This window comes from Aspergillus karnatakaensis (assembly GCF_047715665.1).
Source record: "Aspergillus karnatakaensis strain CBS 102800 unplaced genomic scaffold BJY04scaffold_1, whole genome shotgun sequence".
NCBI classification, from domain to species: domain Eukaryota; kingdom Fungi; phylum Ascomycota; class Eurotiomycetes; order Eurotiales; family Aspergillaceae; genus Aspergillus; species Aspergillus karnatakaensis.
The window spans coordinates 1,142,229-1,159,709 of NW_027395713.1; the positions used below are offsets into that span (position 1 = coordinate 1,142,229).

General features: G+C 50.8%; 6 protein-coding genes across 6 annotated transcripts; 1 reads left to right on the forward strand and 5 right to left on the reverse strand.

Annotated features, from left to right (window-relative positions):
* Positions 1-106: 106 nt before the first annotated feature.
* BJY04DRAFT_212698 (uncharacterized protein) lies at positions 107-912 on the reverse strand (the record flags this gene model as incomplete). The annotated part of the gene is made up of 3 exons (XM_073714662.1): positions 107-271; positions 452-799; positions 850-912. The coding sequence occupies 3 exons, from the start codon at positions 910-912 to the stop codon at positions 107-109; spliced, it is 576 nt and encodes a 191-aa protein (XP_073577484.1).
* An 854-nt stretch (positions 913-1,766) lies between these two features.
* Positions 1,767-2,600, reverse strand: BJY04DRAFT_212699 (uncharacterized protein; the record flags this gene model as incomplete). Its single annotated transcript, XM_073714663.1, has 3 exons — positions 1,767-1,925; positions 1,988-2,494; positions 2,544-2,600. The coding sequence occupies 3 exons, from the start codon at positions 2,598-2,600 to the stop codon at positions 1,767-1,769; spliced, it is 723 nt and encodes a 240-aa protein (XP_073577485.1).
* A 941-nt stretch (positions 2,601-3,541) lies between these two features.
* On the reverse strand, positions 3,542-5,389 carry BJY04DRAFT_225559 (major facilitator superfamily domain-containing protein; the record flags this gene model as incomplete). Its single annotated transcript, XM_073718231.1, has 6 exons — positions 3,542-3,796; positions 3,856-3,960; positions 3,992-3,993; positions 4,056-5,166; positions 5,214-5,278; positions 5,329-5,389. The coding sequence occupies 6 exons, from the start codon at positions 5,387-5,389 to the stop codon at positions 3,542-3,544; spliced, it is 1,599 nt and encodes a 532-aa protein (XP_073577486.1).
* A 2,501-nt stretch (positions 5,390-7,890) lies between these two features.
* On the reverse strand, positions 7,891-12,952 carry BJY04DRAFT_212701 (putative ABC bile acid transporter; the record flags this gene model as incomplete). The annotated part of the gene is made up of 2 exons (XM_073714664.1): positions 7,891-12,817; positions 12,888-12,952. 2 exons carry the CDS (start codon positions 12,950-12,952, stop codon positions 7,891-7,893), a joined length of 4,992 nt encoding a protein of 1,663 aa, XP_073577487.1.
* Positions 12,953-14,552: 1,600 nt separating this feature from the next.
* On the forward strand, positions 14,553-15,357 carry BJY04DRAFT_212702 (putative ubiquitin conjugating enzyme (UbcC); the record flags this gene model as incomplete). Its single annotated transcript, XM_073714665.1, has 3 exons — positions 14,553-14,618; positions 14,681-14,807; positions 14,870-15,357. The coding sequence occupies 3 exons, from the start codon at positions 14,553-14,555 to the stop codon at positions 15,355-15,357; spliced, it is 681 nt and encodes a 226-aa protein (XP_073577488.1).
* Positions 15,358-16,038: 681 nt separating this feature from the next.
* On the reverse strand, positions 16,039-16,757 carry BJY04DRAFT_212703 (uncharacterized protein; the record flags this gene model as incomplete). The annotated part of the gene is made up of 2 exons (XM_073714666.1): positions 16,039-16,133; positions 16,241-16,757. 2 exons carry the CDS (start codon positions 16,755-16,757, stop codon positions 16,039-16,041), a joined length of 612 nt encoding a protein of 203 aa, XP_073577489.1.
* Between the last annotated feature and the right edge of the window lie 724 nt (positions 16,758-17,481).

The window sequence follows — 17,481 nt, forward strand, 5'->3', positions numbered from 1 at the left end:
AATCATTCCATTTGTCATTCATAGTCCCATTACACATCATCTCGAATATTGATATCTGAAATCTCACGTTCACATCCTCCCATCCTCCATTCCCTTGAAGAATCATCTAACACTTGGCCCCTTCTACCACAGCCTCCCAGCGATCAATATGGTTCAACCGTCCGTTAATATCCTCCTGAGCATTCCAGTCCTGCGTAATGCAGTAGTCCATAATTGCCTGCGCCCCATCGGCAACATTACCATAATTTGGGAGGCTTCTCCGCTTGGAGCCCTAAAAGCGAGGGTCAGTCAGTTGTCAAAGGCTTCAAGCGAGGGGAACAAAAGGGCCAAAAAAAAAAAAGAGAGAGAGAGAGGAGAGAGAGTATCGGAAATGAAGATAAGGGGAAAGAAAACATACATTATTGCACCAGATAATCGATGATCGATAGGCACAGGTGACCCTCCAGCATACGTGCGCATCCAACTCGGGCTTTCCGGGTTGTTTCCGCAGCCACTTGATCCGAGCCTTGAGCCGGATGGTGTCCGCCATTCTCACGTCGGGGATCTGGCACTTGAACATTTCGGGTGGGATGCGCTTGATGAGTTTGCTGACCCGGGTGTCATCCTCGGCTTCTTCCTCTGGGGTGCGCTTGTCTAGGTGGTGGAAGTCTTCTTCGTAGTTGGGGTTAATTTCGAGGAGCTGTGCGTGGATTTCCTCGATTGTGCCGGTGAAATTCTGCGGTTCGGCATCGGGGAAGGCGGGGATGGAGACGGTCATGGGTACAATGCGCCGTTCTAGGTTGAAGCTGTCCGTGGGAATCTATCTGGTTTTTGAGTATATGTGCTAGAGGTCTAGGGGGGCGGGCGTACGGCTGAGACTGCAGTCAGCAGGGTGATGAGCGTCACCACGGTGGTGACGAAAATTTGATACATGGTTGTATCTTGTTGTCAAGGTATTGCGATATGCTTTTTCTGGTTCTTACACCGACACATGGTAGGATGATTGTGGCGTATTTATCTTTATGTGTATAATTTCGTGGTCTACGTCTAGAGAACGCCATGGCATGGAGTATACCATCACAATCACTTAGGGCTACCACATCTGAAGCTCAAGAACAATCTGTACACCGCGAGAGCAATATCTACCTCAGGAAGAATCTATGTCGCATAGTATGAAACGTTCTGAGAATGGATAAAGAGCACGGCCCTCGTATGAAACCTAAGACATCCGGGGAAAGAAATCAAGACTAGTCGTGCAGATCGTCAACAAAGGACTCGAGCCACAGCGCGTGGCAAGTTTAGCTTTCATCAAAGCTAACTCGAGGAAACACAAATAGATCCGCGCATGTGCCTGAGCCCTGGCCTGCTCTTTGTTCATTCAACCAGTCATTCCATGGGGTCGCGATCCGGATATAGCTAGTATTGAAATAGCTTGCAACGAGGCTTGCACCCTTGCCCTGTTGTAGGTAAAAGACTCTACCTGTTTCAGGGATCAAGGATTGCCACGCGAGAGCCACTGCAACCCTGAGTCTCGTCTTTAAGCCCTGCTTCCCAATGCGGTCCCACACCCTCTTCCATCAATGAATCCACTATGTTTCTCTGCATGTGTATCTACAGTGCTAATTGCCTACCAAGCGAGCGGGGAAACCAAGCTAAAAATAAAATTAAGAGCAACATCTAGCATCACCTCCAGAAGAAACGAACTCGAGCCTCACCCCGGCGTCAGTAAATCAAAGCCACAGTGACAGAGATACACCATCTAGCGCCAAAGCGATACACCAGCCAACTCACTCACAAGTCTCATCACGTCTCACTCTGACAGTCCACCTATCCCAATGCCCCTCTGACCCCATGACCTTCCCATCCTCTCTGTCGCAAGCATTGATGATACTTTGCGCGCCATCGGCAACATTATTATACGAGGGTAAAGACCGCCTGACTCTTTGCTACAGTGGCATTAGCAACATCCCAACAAGAACATTAAATATCCAGGAAAGGCGAAACTCACATCATTACACCACCAAATCGCCGACTTGTTGTTGCAGGTCACCCGCTCACACTTCCCTGCAGGTAGATTGGGCTTTTCATCCCTCTTTGCCCGTTCGCGGAGCAGCTCAATGCCCTTTTTTATCTGGCTGGTTTTTGCGTAGTCGTGGCCGTCGATTTTGCACTGGAGGTAATCTTCTGCGCGCCTGACGAGGTGGGAGCTATATTCCGTTGCGGCGTCCACTATGTATCGGTTTCGGTATTTGTCGAACTCTTCGTAGTCGTCGTCATCGTCTTCGTCATCATCATCATCTTCAGTGGTTCTTTTGGAAATGTCCCGCAAGGCCCCGTCGTAATCTGGGTTGATCTCGAGGATCTGCTTGTACACCTCCTCGGCGGTTCCGGTGAAATTCACCGGTGGTTGATCAGGAAAGTGCTGGACTTCCCAGACGGTGTCTTTGGAGCTGGCAATGTTGGGGTCGAGATTCAGGTCGGCGGTGGGAGAGGGGGATGGGGAACCTGCTGGTATCTGCGGTATATATTAGAAGATGATTCCGTCATTTGAGAGAGCGACTCACAGCTGTAGCCATCAAGGCGAATGCCACCAACGCAGCTACAATGGAAGAAATATACATGGTTGAGAGAGCGCGGTTATCACCGGGATAACTTCAGCGTGGATAATGTCTGCTTGCAGCGAGGAAGAAGAGGAACCGGGAGAGTCGGGGGGTTTATACCCCACTTGCTCGTTCATGGTCCTAACGAAAATAGACACAGCATGTCATGGTTATAGGCGTTCATGTAACACGAGATGAAACATCCATGCAGCTCATGAAAGGCTGCGTCAGGTTCATGCAGACTTCCAGGCCTTGGCGGGCTGTATGTGGTTCTCCAGCAATAGAGGCATCTAAGGCCTCGAGCGACAATGCAGGCTGTCAATAGCAAGGCTGTGAGGCTGAAAGGTTTCTCGTGTAAAACGTGGTTGATCCCATGGCTTGACCTCAATAAGCTCAGAGGGAGGCAGGGGTTTTTCGACCATGTTCCTTTGTCGCTATTCAGTCCCTCTTCGGGCAGCTGTGACGAGCTTAGGATATAGTACACTTCCATTATTCGGGAATGTATGGCTATCTATAGGCCTCATAGGCCTCAATTCGAGCTAAGATGCCCCTGAGGATTCGTGATACCATGCTGAGCCCGAGCCTTTCACCACATATGCAGGGCTTCGTCTGATGATGGAAACTACCGCAACTTGGAGTATAGATAGACATCTACGAGACTATCTACGGCCCTCTAATTTAGGGTTCAGCATTTCTATTTCAAGAACCCACTTAGAACTTTTGTTCACTGGTCCTATCTGCATACAAGGACCACATATGCAAGCATGTCACACTTGAACCAGGCTTCAACCTATCGGATATCATTTTGAATCGAAGTGTAAACCCTGTCTAGCGAGATGCCTCGCCTGGAGTGTCTATTTTGAGACAAAACCCTTCAGCCTATATATCTTCAAGCCATCGCACAGTCCCAACTCTTCTCTAACACCCAGCACTCCATCTTCCCACCCCTCTTGAGTACACCATCAACCCTTGAAGCCCCTTTGAACAACCTGCCTCTTCGCATAAAACCTATACCGCTCCGCTGTCCTCACCCTAGCCCTCTTCCCAAACACGAGCAGCAAAATCGGTACAACGACCGAGACAAGCGCAATCAGTCCAATGAGAAGGAATGTATGCTCGATCCCCATACCCTCAAGCCAATCGGTGAAGGAGAACCGAATGATCGCGGCGAAGCCGTTGCGGATGAAGACTACGGCTATGAGTGCGTCGGCGAGAATCTATCTTTCCGTTAATTTTGTCCATAGCTTGGTAAAAGGATTGCTCAGGCAGTACTCGCCTCAGGATAAGAATCAGAAAGATAAGTCAGAGCAACATCCGCAGCAATCAGGTACCCGAGCCCGAATAGGCCCATTGCGAATGCGAGGATTGCCCAGTGCCAGCCCTGGTATTTTATATTAGCATATTTCGTCTACATCTGTCGGGTAGACATAGTACTTGCCCGTCCGAGCCCGTACCCATAGAGCAACATGGCGGCACAATTAATCCCCGCAGCTGGAATGCTCATCCAAAGCCTCATCTCTGGCTCAAACATGCCTCCGTTTCTCCTCGCAAGTTTGATGATCAGCCAGTCAATGAGCCATGGCATCGTGATCATCCCTATTGTTGAGCCGATGAAGGATCCAAGTTGGAAGAGACCGATGGCTGAGGGACTGAAATTGTAAGGTGGGTAGATGAAGAAGTAAGAGCCTGCGGAAGAGGAGGCAGAGAAAAAGGCGAGGATTGTTCCGTATGCGGTTGCGGCGTAGGTCACTGCTGGAAAGGTGGCGAAGATGATGAGTGGTTGGTAGAAGTGGGGGAATATAGATCCTGGGGTCTTGGTCACGAAGGCGAGGCGTTGACGGTAGGACTTTCGGCTGGGTCCGGAATGTAGCGGGTTGGCTATGGATGTTGTTGTTGGGGAGGATGGGGTTTTGGTGTCTCTGTCTGCGTCTGCGTCTGCGGATTTTGTGGAATCGGACTCGGTTTGGAGAGGTGGTGTGTCGCTTGCTGTTGATACAGACTGGCCCCATGACGGCGGGATATACTTCGACTCTTCGAAGAAGAATAGAACGAGAAAGAAGTTAATCCCCAGGAAGATCGCGACAAGCCACCACATCCATCTCCAGCCTATACCATCGATGATGTACCCACAAACGATCGGTCCACCCGTCGTACCCAGGCTCTGCATGAAGACAAAGACTCCATTGAACCGAGCATGCTGATGCACGAAGAACAAATCCACAATTGTGATCATCACTATCGCCTCACTGATCGACCCTGCAAGACCAGCGAGCAGACTGACTCCCATGAGCTCGCCGGCACTATGATAATTCGCCCACCAAACCGCGGCGCAGAATTGAACGATCGCACTGGCAAGGTAGATCGGGCGACGGCCAAACTTGTGGACACAAGGGACGAACAGAAGACATCCTATTGCGAGGCCGAGAAGACTGCAGCCGCTGGCTAGGTTGAACGTTCTGTACGTGAGTCCGAGCTCGGCTATGTAAGCTCTGTAGGCCAGGTAGTTGATGTCGATGAGCACGAATGTCCAGAATACGTAGCTGCAGGTGAGTGCAAAATTGACTCCTTTGCGAGCAGGTGTCCAGTTCTGGCGCTGTTAGTAAGGAGCTACATATAGGCATGGCTAGTTCTTACCAACGGGTCGTCAGGGTCGTCAGATGGTTTGGGGCTGAGAATGATTTCGGAGGAGCCGGATTGTTCTATAGGCTAAGCATACGCGATGAAGATGATGGAACAGATAATGACTTACTGTCTTGAAGTAGGATAGTTCCTGGTGGAAATGCATCCTGGTCGATGCTTGAACTTGCCATAGCGACGAAAGCACGGAGATGGGGCTAGTGTTCGGCTGCACCTCTGGCTCGTATATCTCTGAGCCGGGGAGTCCATTATATAAGTGATTTCAGATATCAGCAATGTCCTCAGACTGGAATGAAGTTGCCTCAGTCTGCTCGCTGGTGGTGTAATGCCCACTAAACCCCAACACGTGACCCGCTAGCCCTCATCATGGATAGTGCTGGTTATGGCTATCCATGAGCTACCTACAAATATAAAGGGCGAGGCGCTTATCAAAAGGTAAGCACGCCTTCCCAGCAGTTGGGTCTGTCCCAGGGGGCTATAGATCTATAGTCGGTTCCTATTTGACCGTCTCATCCCGGGGAGGGCTTTCACTCGTTACAAACGTGACTTGACTCGCCATCACCAGCAATGGAGCGACTGGCCAATAGCCTTGTTCTCTCGCACGGCGAAATGCTCACTATCCCCACAGCTGATCCAGCGAGTCATGACCATACGCTTATGCTTTCGGTCTTCAGAATATTAAGAATAGGTCGAGCCGGTTTAGCAAACTCGCTGTTTATTTCGCTGTTAATCGAGCTATAACGCAATACTGAGCTCTAGATCATCCTCGAATAGTTCGAAGAGATATCTCGTCTTTTTCTGATCTCTGGCTGACCATACACGACGCAAAACCAGCCGGAGATTTGCGATGAAAGGGTAGAAATCAGAGCCAAGCATGCTCGAAATCAATGAGAGCAGTCCCTGTCTCCCAGGTCCATCATGTATCTCCGCTCCAGCTATCAGAATTACATGAGTGATATGTGGTGGAAGCTGGTCAGCAGCAGCCAAACAATGCTGCAGGTCATCGATGATAGATCGTGAAATGTCTTCTGCGTCTTTGTCTTCTTCTCCAAATGGGTGCTGCAGTCGATGTAAGAGGAGTCCGGCAGCTCTATGTTGAAGATTGGCCTGAGTAAGAAGTAATAACACCTCCTTCTCGGAATATCGTTCCAGTGTACACGACGAGATATTAGGACTCCAGCCATCCAGTCCTTGCTTCAGGTTATCGAAACAGCTAGAAGGTGTTGACTTCCCGCCGCTACACTTTATAGCAGCGCTCAGGACGCAAAGTTGATGAAGTAACGGAAGCAGCGGTCCACATAGTCCAGCATGCTGGTCAACACGAAATGGATCCCTAACTTTGTACTCAATAACCGGAACCCTTGCTCGTATCAAAGACTGAGTAGTATCAAGAAATATCAGACAGGTCAACTCCATCATATCCAAATCGCTCAGCTGCCCAGAATAATAGAACGGTCGAATTAGCGAGAGCGTGAACCTGCAAACCGTGCTAGCAGATACGCTAGAAACGAGTCTATGAAAGGTCACAAGGCCCAGCGCAAGAGAAAGGAATCGACCCAGATCCTCCGACTTGGTAAGGCTGGTGTTGCGGAGGGCCTCAAGGGCCGACGCACAGCTAGACCATTCTCTGTCACTGCAGGGGGGTTGTTTAGCCTTATAGCGGAGGAAGACACGAGAGACTGCGCCGTATGGCGCAAGTAGGAGGGTTGGAGCTTCGGCGATGCGGCTTCTGATAATTCCATACAGATCCATGCTTAGTCGAGGCCCCAGTGCGAAGAAGGTGCATATACTGAAGGAAGTAAATGTAGGTGGGTGAGTGAGGAGAGCCTCCCGGCACAGGGCTTCAAGAGTGGTCTGTTCTGGGTATTTATTCCCGGTGTCTTTGCTCGGCTGGATCGAAACCACGACTGGCAAGCCATGCGAATGACTGAGCTTTGCTCGCGATGAGCCATCTTCGTTCTTGGGGGCAGTGATTGTTGTGAGCTGGAGAGTCCTTGGCTTCGGCCCACGCTTCCCTCTCCGCCGGGAGAAGGTGCACACCTGGTGGAGGCGATAACAGCGATAGCAGCTGCCTTCAGGTCCGCTGAGACAGCGAGCTTTCAAGGAATGGCATCTGTCGCAGGCCTGGGCTGTTGGCATTGGGTTTAAAGAAAGGATTATGCCCCGAAGTGGCGCGGGTGGGCTCGGCGACGAGAGGATAGAGGTAGCGATTGATGGCAATAAATCCAGCGTCATCCAAAGCGCTAGTCATGGGCAATTAGGTATCGAGTACGACGACAATGACAAGACAGAGCTTCCTCGAGTGTCGCAACAAAACAGCCTCTCCTGGGTCTGGCGTCATCGAGCGGCCGTATGTCGACATGACATGACATGACTCCGGTTTACTACATTGATATGTTCGCTCATGAGGGTAAACCGAGGTAAAACGAGGTAAATGAAAGTCTATTGAAATGGATATTACTTCACTGCTGAATCCTGGGTGTAGGATAAGCCCAACTAGTCGTTTGGAGCGACTCGGACCCTGTGAAGATGACCCAAGGTATGTACCAAACTTTTTGCAACAAAATTCATCATAGGTACAGATGCCTCAAGGACAAAAGAGAGGGAAACAAACGTAACAATGATTATACCATGGCAATAATACAACATATGTATATGCATAAGTCTGACAAGTCTAAGAGTCATCAACAAGGCGCTTCTGCTCCCACGCCTTCTTCGCTCCTTCTTGTAAGGATTCCAGATTCCCGCTATTTTCGCACATGCTTTGGAAGATACCTTCCTCCTTGTTGAGTAGTGTCCAAGGGTGATCGAATTCGACGACGCGGCCGTGGTCTAGGACGAGGACCTTGTCGTAGTCAATGATTGTTTGCAGACGGTGGGCGATAGTGATGATTGTGTTGTCTTTCAGCTCGCGGAGAGTTTCTTGAATCTTGGCGTCTGTGGTGTAATCGATCGAGGCAGTGGCTTCGTCCATCATCAAGACTTTCGGGTTCTTAAGCAGCGCACGGGCGAGGCACAGCAACTGTCGTTGACCTTGAGAGAGGTTGGAGCCTGACTCGGAAACAGGACTCTCAAGGTTCTGGAAGATGTTCTTGTTTTCCAAGATACCGCTAGCCGCAAGGTTGGTCTGGGACGTGTTGGCCGACCCTCGCTCGTTGTTTGCGATTGTGGCGACAGTGACTGGTGTTGCCGCGCCCGACGCACTCGAGCCGATGAGATGCACTCGCTGAATGGCAGTGAAGATCTCCTCGTCAGTAAAGAGACCAAACGGATCCAGGTTGCTTCTGATCGTTCCTGTGAAGAGAGTCGGATCCTGCGGAACAATGGTAATCGCCTCTCGCAAGTCTCTCAATCCAATGCTACCAATATCGACACCATCAATTCTGATTTGTCCTTTCTCTGCCTCCAAGCCTCGGAAAAGAGCAAGTGCGAGGGAGCTCTTTCCGGCACCAGTGCGACCAACAATACCAACCTTCTCACCGGGCTGAACGGTGAAAGAAACGTCACGCAGGACAGGATCAAGGTCAGGGCGGTATCGAGTAGAGTAGTTGCTGAAATCAACCAGACCGCGACTAGGCCAGTCGCTCGGGGGTCGGGAACCTTCGATAACCGGAGGTGCCTCCTTTTCCACTTCCAGGTATTCCTTGACTCGCTCAACGGAGTTCATACTTTGCTGTACCTCAGAGTACAATCGTACCAGCCACAGAACATTCTCAGTGAACGTGATGGCATACGTCAGAGACAGACCGGCCGCACCAGCGTCAATCCTCCCAGTGTTCAACAAAACGAAGGACGCAGTCACAAAACCAACAAGGGCTCCGACAATGTCGACACGGAATGCGAGCCATCTGTTGCTGGCCCAGAGGTAGATATGCGGGCGATTGTAGTAGTTGATGCGTCGGTGGTTGTCCACGAGGAATCTGGGTCCGTCACCATAGGCGCGGATGGTAACAATGCCGTTGAGAGTTTCGCCGAACTGCTGATAGAGAGGACTGCGCTGCACGGATTCAAGACGCTTCATGTCGCGAGATCCATTCAGATAGATAGCTCCCAGAGCAAAGTAAATGATCGAGATGAAGACCGCAGCGATCAAGAACCCAGGTGTGATGATCGAAATGAGGATAACAATCATGATAACAGAGGCCAAACTATGAAGCATACCAATAGCAACAGGAGCAACCTCTTGATCAAGGGCCTCAACGTCCTTCGAGAACCTGTTCATGAGTTGACCAAGAGGCGTTGAATCGAAAAACTTGAACTTAGCATGCATCACGGTGTTTAGCAGACGCTTGTGGATACCATACGACGCGTGCAGGGAGCCCCAGAACAAGACACCCTCTCTCGCGGCGGAAATGGTAAGATAAGAGACACCGAGCAGCGCGTACACACCCAAATAATAGGCCACATTCACATCGTTGTCCGAGCCGGTTGCCTGCGAGCCAACTTGAGTCGCTATTCCGGAAGTGCGAGGGACACCGCGTACGTTGAACGACGGAAACTTGAAATTGGCCATTGCAGCATAGGTACCTTCATTGTCAATATTGACCTTCTCGGTGCTGTAGGAGTTCGCCCATTGTCGAATCCAGATGTTGGTTGACACAGATCCGAGTTGTTGGAGGGTAAAGACAAGAACTGCGGCAATCCAGTAGTACCAAGGGCCCATGGAGAGGAGATACATTTTGATAATACCCCACTTGATGCTGCCAGTAGCTTTAGACTCTTCGAGAGCGGTCTTAGCGCGACCAGCCTTCTGGATCGGCTTTCCGGGAGTACCGTTAGCCGCGCCATTAGTTGTACCATTTGGCACGCCATTGGTGTTGCCGGACTCTGAGGGACGACGAGATCGAGGCGGTGGGGAGCTTGAACGAGATGCCGGTCGGGACTTTGTGAGGTCCTCACCAAGAGCTTTGGAAGCCCCAGGCTCGTCTGGCCGGCCTTTGAAAGAGATCTTGCCGTTTTCGACAGCAACGATGAAGTCCGCATACGGGGCAGTCAAGGCAATATTGTGCGTAACAAGAATACATGTGCGCTCCAACATGAGAGGCCCGCTCAGCGCTTGCCTGAAAATGTGCTTGGCGGTGTGAGAATCAACAGCGCTGAGACAATCATCCAAGAGTAGATGGCGAGCTCTGCTGTAGATAGCACGAGCAAGTGATATTCTCTGTTTCTGTCCGCCTGACAAACCAATGCCTTTTTCACCGACAAGTGTTTCATCACCGGCATCGAGTATTTCCAGGTCACGCTCTAGAGCACAGGCCTTGATGACAGCGTCATAGCGATTCTGATCGAAGGGAGATGCGAAAGTGATGTTCTCTTTGATTGTGTCGTTAACAAGCCAAGCTTCCTGAGCGCAGTAAGCGACACTTTCGATCAGACCGGTGCGGGGATCCACAGGCAGCTCTGCTCGGTTCGCGGTACCACCAGGCAGATGCACTCTTCCTTGCAGAAGCTTCATTTCTCCCAGGAGTGCCATCAATAGTGACGTCTTTCCTGAGCCTGTCTGACCAGCGATGATATTTAGCTTTCCGACCTGGAACTCCACGTTGATATCAATCAAACGGAAAGTGTCATCCTGGTCGCCACCTGGTGTCTTTTTACCTGAGCCCCACGTTAGAGTGGCATCCTCCAGAGCGATCCTAGGCTCAGAGTTATCATCAATTTCCGCAAGCTGGTGGTACTTTTCCGTTTCGTCTTCATTGAGATATTTGTCGACTCGATCGAGGGACACCTTAGACTCCTGAACGTGAGCCACCATATCCGCAAGCTGGTCCAGAGGAATACGCAGCAGAGAGAACAGTGACAGGGCTGGGAAAGCAATCGAAGGCGTCAAGCGTTTTTCCTCAACGACGGTGTAGAGAAGGAACGAGGTGAAGGTAATCAAAATTGGTGTTCCGTACCAGATTGTTGCTGCGGCGGACCAAAGAATGTAGCGGAAACGTAAGGCCTTGAGTTCAGCGCGTCGCTTTTCATTCACAATATCTTGGAAGCGGTCCTCCCACGCAAAGTACTTGATGATCCGGATGTTCTGCAGGATCTCATTGGTGGCGTTGATGCGCGCGTCGGTGCCCTTTAAGATTTCCTTTTGCAGCTTTGAGAACTTCTTGGCGATGAACAGGTTGACGGGGATCATCAGGACCATGATAACAATGCCGGCGAACGAGCTGAATCCAAGAAGCCTGTACAGCAGGGTAACGGCGACGACGATTTGCACAGGCACACTCGCCCAGAGAAAATGCAAATAAGCACCCACTTCGCTAACCTTGAAGGAATCAATGGCCATGAGGTTAATAATAGTACCGATGTTCGCTGACTCTGGCTCTTCCTGCGTTTCCTTCTTGGTGGAGTCATCGTTCTCTGGGTCTGTCGCGGCCTTCTTCTTCTTGCGGCCAAACGAGAAGACTCTCTTCTTCTTGTCCAAAACCTTGTCCTTGTCCTCGTCTGTCTTCTTGGTGCCATCAATCGTGGGGCCCGCCTTCCGTCGTAATGCTTTGGCGTAGATCTCCCCAATAATAATAGCACGGAGCTTCACACCGATTCTGCGACCGATCCAGAGCCCTTGACCAGAAGCTACACCTTGGACAGCGGAGGAGACGAAGATAAGCACAGCGTACAGCCACGCGGCATTCGGTGTTGTTGACCGCGGATCTTCAACGTACTCAAGAATGGCTTTAAGAAGGAGAGTGGGCAAATAAGTGAATAGGCTCGAGAAGACAGTCCATGCTCCTTGAATTAAAAGAGGGCCGGAGAAGTAGCGTAACAGCTTCCATACCAATGAACCCTTGTATTGCCTGCAGCGGAAATCTTCCAACACCGTGGCGGCCTTTTGAGATGCGGTCAAATTCCAGATATCATCCATCTCCAGCGGCTGCTTATAGCCCTTCCAGACGAGCCCATCCAGCCAGCTGAAGGTTGCAAGAGAGAGCAAGCTGGCAACAGGGTGTCTAGCCGGCTCCAAACCGTCCTCATGAGGTACGAGAACGGCCTTATTTCCCCTGCGCGTGCTAATGGAAAGCAGTACAAGAAAGCTTGAAAGTGAAAACTCGATGGCTGAGATGATCAAGGCACGTTTTGAGATCGGATAGATGACTGCAGACCGGAACACAAAGACTGTGAATACCCACTGTAGCCCATAAAGAGTTGTAGTATGGTTCCAAAGTCTCGCAGATGAATGAAGCTGGCGGATCGAGAGGAGCAGCCTGACCAATACCAAAAACAAGAGGTAGCTCCAAGAGATCAGCCGAGCCGCAGCGGGAACGCGGCCGTCCGCCCCCCAGATATCGGTGGACAGGACATATACAAATACCGCGACTTGACCGATGAGGGCCGCCGCCTCCACGAGCACAAAAGCGATCTCGCCGCGAGGGCGATCGAGTTCAAAGTTCGGTTGTTCAAGCTGCGCCGCTTTCGATAGCATAGGATCGGACTCTTCCGGGAAATTCTCCTCCGCCGCTCTGTTATCCTGTGAGTCTCCGACATCCTCGCTCGGTAGAAGTTTGTACGAGAAGCTCTTTCGCGAAAAAACGTAATAATACACGACGTGGGAGAGAATAATGAGAAGCGAGAGAGCGCTTGCGCTTAGCGGTAGAATCTCTTGCAAATACCTAGTGTCACGCAGAAAAGGTCAGCTCCCCGCCGTTGTAGCTCTACCAACGGGTACTCAATAGAACCCACCTTCGTTGGAAACAACGCGAAAGATCATCCACAGCCCAAATGGGGCCGGCGCATTGCGGGATCATGGCGAACTCTGCCAGAGACAGGTGTCGCGAAAGCGAAGACCTCTAGCGACAGCTCACCTCTTTCCTACCCAGACAGCAAATGCAGTCGGGGCAATGAGAAGAGGCGAGAACAGACTTTTTCCGGTCACCAGCTCGGGGTCTAGATCGTAGCCAAGCTTAAAACGATAGGCGACCGAACCATGTCAATTCCGGAGATTCAAAATAAATACGGTAGAGAATATTAAAGTCCAGCTCCGGCGAGCAGCAACAATGAAAGCCAAATTATAGCTGCCGACAATGGACAAAGGCTGGTGAGTTGAAAGAAAAGAAAAGAGGAGATGACGGAGCGGAGGGAAGGAGTCGAAGAACTGGAGGTTAGTAAGGAAGAAGTGGGACAAACCGGCAGCGAGGCCGACGCCATATCTGCGTGCTTCTCCACCGCCTAGGCCTGATTCAGTCGCTCTATCATTTTGCGTCTATCTGCGGAGTTCTTGCGCAAGGACTATTGCTAGTCTACGGGGTATCAGACTATCAGTTAGTTACCGATTGTGAGTCACTGCCTCTGGTCAGTCATCCATGAAAGCGGAACTTTGTGCCACTCAACCGTCTACCACCACAAAAGACGCCATTTCCAGGGTCAAACCTGAATACGAGCTACCGGTCTAGGAATACATACATACCTACTCCAGTCTCCGTAGTTGCAGGCGCGAGAGACCGTGAGATGCGACAAGAGTTGAAGATATACTTGTAACGACAGCCTCTGTCTTCGATGAGAGGCATTGTACTCTCTCTCGTGACTCATCCCTCAGCGAGTATAGACTGCCATCGCGCAAATGCAGTAATAGCATGCACTCCGCAGAGTTGAAAGTACGGTCAGGGATTCCTTCGATAGAGGGGTTTGGTTAGTGCTTATCGGTCATGCCCATGCCGTCCGTGCCCTTTTGCATTCCTCCTGCTGTCACACCGACTTGGCCAGGGAGTTCTCCGTCTAGAACGGGCCGCAAATCGCGTGAGGGGCTTATCTTTTGTACATTGTAACCCTGCAATATGTATCGGCATCTGGCAGATGGTCAATGAGACGAAGCGAGTACCTAATGCATGAAATCCCCACTTGACAAGCTCCCCGCTTTGCTTGGTGGATAAGACTTCAAATCCAGCAAACAGATTGTTTGCATTGCTTCCAAGGTTGACCCTGGGCGAAACTCCGAAGGAAAATTGACCTATGACAGGTCTTCACTCTTCACCAGAGTGAGGATGCAGGAAAAGGCCCTGGAGGGCGAGAGGCTTGAGCGCCACCCCGGATGTTTCCGCTATCGGATCATCGCCACGATCGCCTCTACCTTATGATTCTCATTAATCAATCACGTCAGGCAAGAAAGGTTCTTCACCAGGCACCACCTGCAGGCGCTGCTTTCCTTTCTTCTTCTCGTTTCCTTTTCTCCCCCTCTCTCTCTTCCTCCTCTGACCGTTGCTCTTCCTCGTAACACCTCTTTTGTCGCCAGTCTCGACACGACACAATCCTCCGGGACACCCCTCAGGTCCTTCTTGTCGTTGTTCCCTCTAACCACGGCGGTCCTCCTCAGTTCAACCTCGTCAGCGATATTTCCAGATCACAATCATCATGGCTGAGCGAATCCTAATGAACGAGTTCAAGGCCCTTACTCAGGAGCCGTGGGTCAACATTGAGGTATGCCTCCCTGCGTCAGACAATCCTCTCGCCGGAGACGATGAAACTGATATTTTTCTCAGCTCAAGAATGACGACATCTTTAACTGGACTGTTGGCCTTATCGTACTCAACCCTGAGTCGCTTTTCTACGGTGGTTACTTCAAGGCCGCCATGAAGTTTCCCTCAAACTACCCCTACTCGCCCCCAGGTACACTCGCCCCTTTGCCCCGTATCTAAGAGCGACTACTAACACGACTTGTGTTATTCTAGAATTTCGCTTCCTCCGCCCCCTATACCACCCGAATATCTACAAGGACGGCAAGCTCTGCATCTCCATCCTCCACACGCCTGGTGAGGATGAGATGTCCGGTGAACTCGCCTCGGAGCGCTGGTCGCCCGCTCAACGCGTCGAGTCCGTCCTCATCTCCATTCTCTCCCTCCTTGATGACGCCGAAGTATCCTCCCCCGCAAACGTCGACGCAGGCGTCCTCCTCCGCAACAACCCAGAGCAGTACAAAGAGATTGTGCGGAAGTGCGTGGAGGAATCGAAGGCCGATATCCCGGAAGGGTTTGAGATGCCGACTCACGAGAGCACGATGAAAGCCGCGGCGGCGAAGCAAGTTAAAGACGATGACTCCGATTTCTGGGCGGAGAGCGACGTCGACGACGATGACATGTTTGGCGGCAGTGGAAGTGACCAGGAAGAGCTTGACTCGGACGTGTTCGATCAAGGTGATTCAAGTGGTGATGATGAATGAGGGGTTTTCGAACCGGCAAACTCAAAGTTTAAACAGCTCAACGGGTTGCCGAGGAGCAACCAATGGACTTAGATGAGAGATTGGGGTTTCCCGTCCGCATACACTGGCATAGCAAGGCGCATTTTCGGCATATTCCCGGACGGGCTGTATCTATTATGATATCCACATACGCATTTTTTAGGACTAGCAGTCTTGTCTTTTTTTCAATCAAGAGTTTTGTTACGATCCTTGCTCTCTAGTATTCTTGGACGTATCTGCCGTTCGATAAGGTCGGTCGTCTGTCCGTAGCAACGCATGACGTATGTCCGGAAACTCATTCAGGCACCTCAGGTACTAGGTACAATTTACCTGCCAGGTGCTGAACTCCGCTGACGTGTGCTTGTAACTTAGGTATCAGTAGTCGTAATATTGACTTGCGATTGGCTATTCTATATTAAGCATAAACCAAGCTAGTTTTTATTTGTTGTGGACGTTCTTCAGATATTTGATGTGGCGGAGACATATATTGTGCTGTTCTGGTTGACCAGAGGGGGAGAACAGTGCCACGTGCACTCGATGCGAATTGAGTTGGTAGGTAGGTATAAATATTGAATTGAGTTCATTACACATCATGAGTCTACGTCTAAATTATTGTACAAGGTTTCTAATCTAACAGGATGATAAATAACCAACGCGCCAAGATCACCACAGTGGTTTCGCGCCGGACAAAGGGTCTTCATGAGGGCCGTCGGGTATCTCTGTCGCATTCTCGTCCTCAAAATCCTCGTCATCGTCATCTACTGCCGAAGTGATCATTGATATCGTATCAATGCTCGTCTTCGCCTCCCTGCTCCTTATCTTCTGACCCCTCCGCGTCCCAAGAACTGCAGAGGCACATCTAAACCCTCAAAGACGCAGTAGTCCTCCGCAAGCTTCTCGAGTTCCAAAAGCTTCGGCCACAGGGCTTCTTCACTCGACTCGTCCCGTCGAATCGCTTCTCGTTCCTCGGGCTTCATCGCTCCAATAATGGCCGCCATGCCCACCACCAGAGCAGGATTGCGCCCAAATTCCTTCCGCATTTCTGATCCGATAACACTATTCGACAGACAGATTGTTTCCCCAATTTTCCTCAACACCGAAAGCCCATTATATCGCGTTCGGGGGTTCACAAGTGGCCCGCATTGCTTCACGATACTATTGATACTGGCCTTAACCGAGCTAATCACATCGAATGCAGCGTCGTATTGCTTGGAGCAGCTGAGTTTGTTATATTCGACGCTTACCTCTCTCCAGACATTTTTGGATTCGCAGTCAAAGTTTATGACGCGCCGCGATTCTTCCTCTTGTTTTGCGCTAATAGCAGACTGGAGGCGGGCGCCGACGTCGGCATGCTTTCTGGCGGCATAGGCAAGAAGGTCCATAATGGTTTCGGATTGAGCTTGGGGATGAGAGGGAGGAGATGGTCGATATTCGCTGGTTGAGGGTTTATTAAGGATGCGATCGAGATCGTGCTAGCGGTCGTGTTGCCTGCGATGTCTGCACGCGCTCTCTTGGTTGCAGGCTAAGAGGCGTAAGTACAGTGCAAAGATGTATAAGGGACCTTGGAGCAGGCTTACCTCCATGATGCACTTCTAGAGAGTTGCAGCTCCTAAGGAATTTGACAAGGCCGTGTTGCGCGCGTCGCGTAGATACCAAAGTCGCGAATTTCTGGTGTTTGTGGGGACAGGATGCTTATCGATAAGCCCGAATCTGTCTCCAATTTTTGCAGCCAGGGGCATTCCCGATTTGGGTTAGTCTCCAACAGCCCCCCTCCCCCTCATGGGCATTGGACCTCTCAAAGTATACGTGTGAATTACCAAATCAGGTTCGGAGATATTCTGTCACTGTGGGCTCATGTCAGGTAGTAATTTGTTCGATTAAATTGTTCTTGCTGGTGCTGTAAACATGCATCAATTGTGCTGCCCACTGCCGCCGCACGGCGTTAGGCAGGAGTAGGTGCCGTGGGCTATATCAATCTGGAGGGCCCAGGGAGCAGTGGTTAAGTCTTTCCTGTAATGACTGGGCCATGACTCATTGGCTGATATGGACAGGGATCGAGACATTCAAATGATGGAAGATGAGGCGTGACGTGGCAGGCGCGACTGT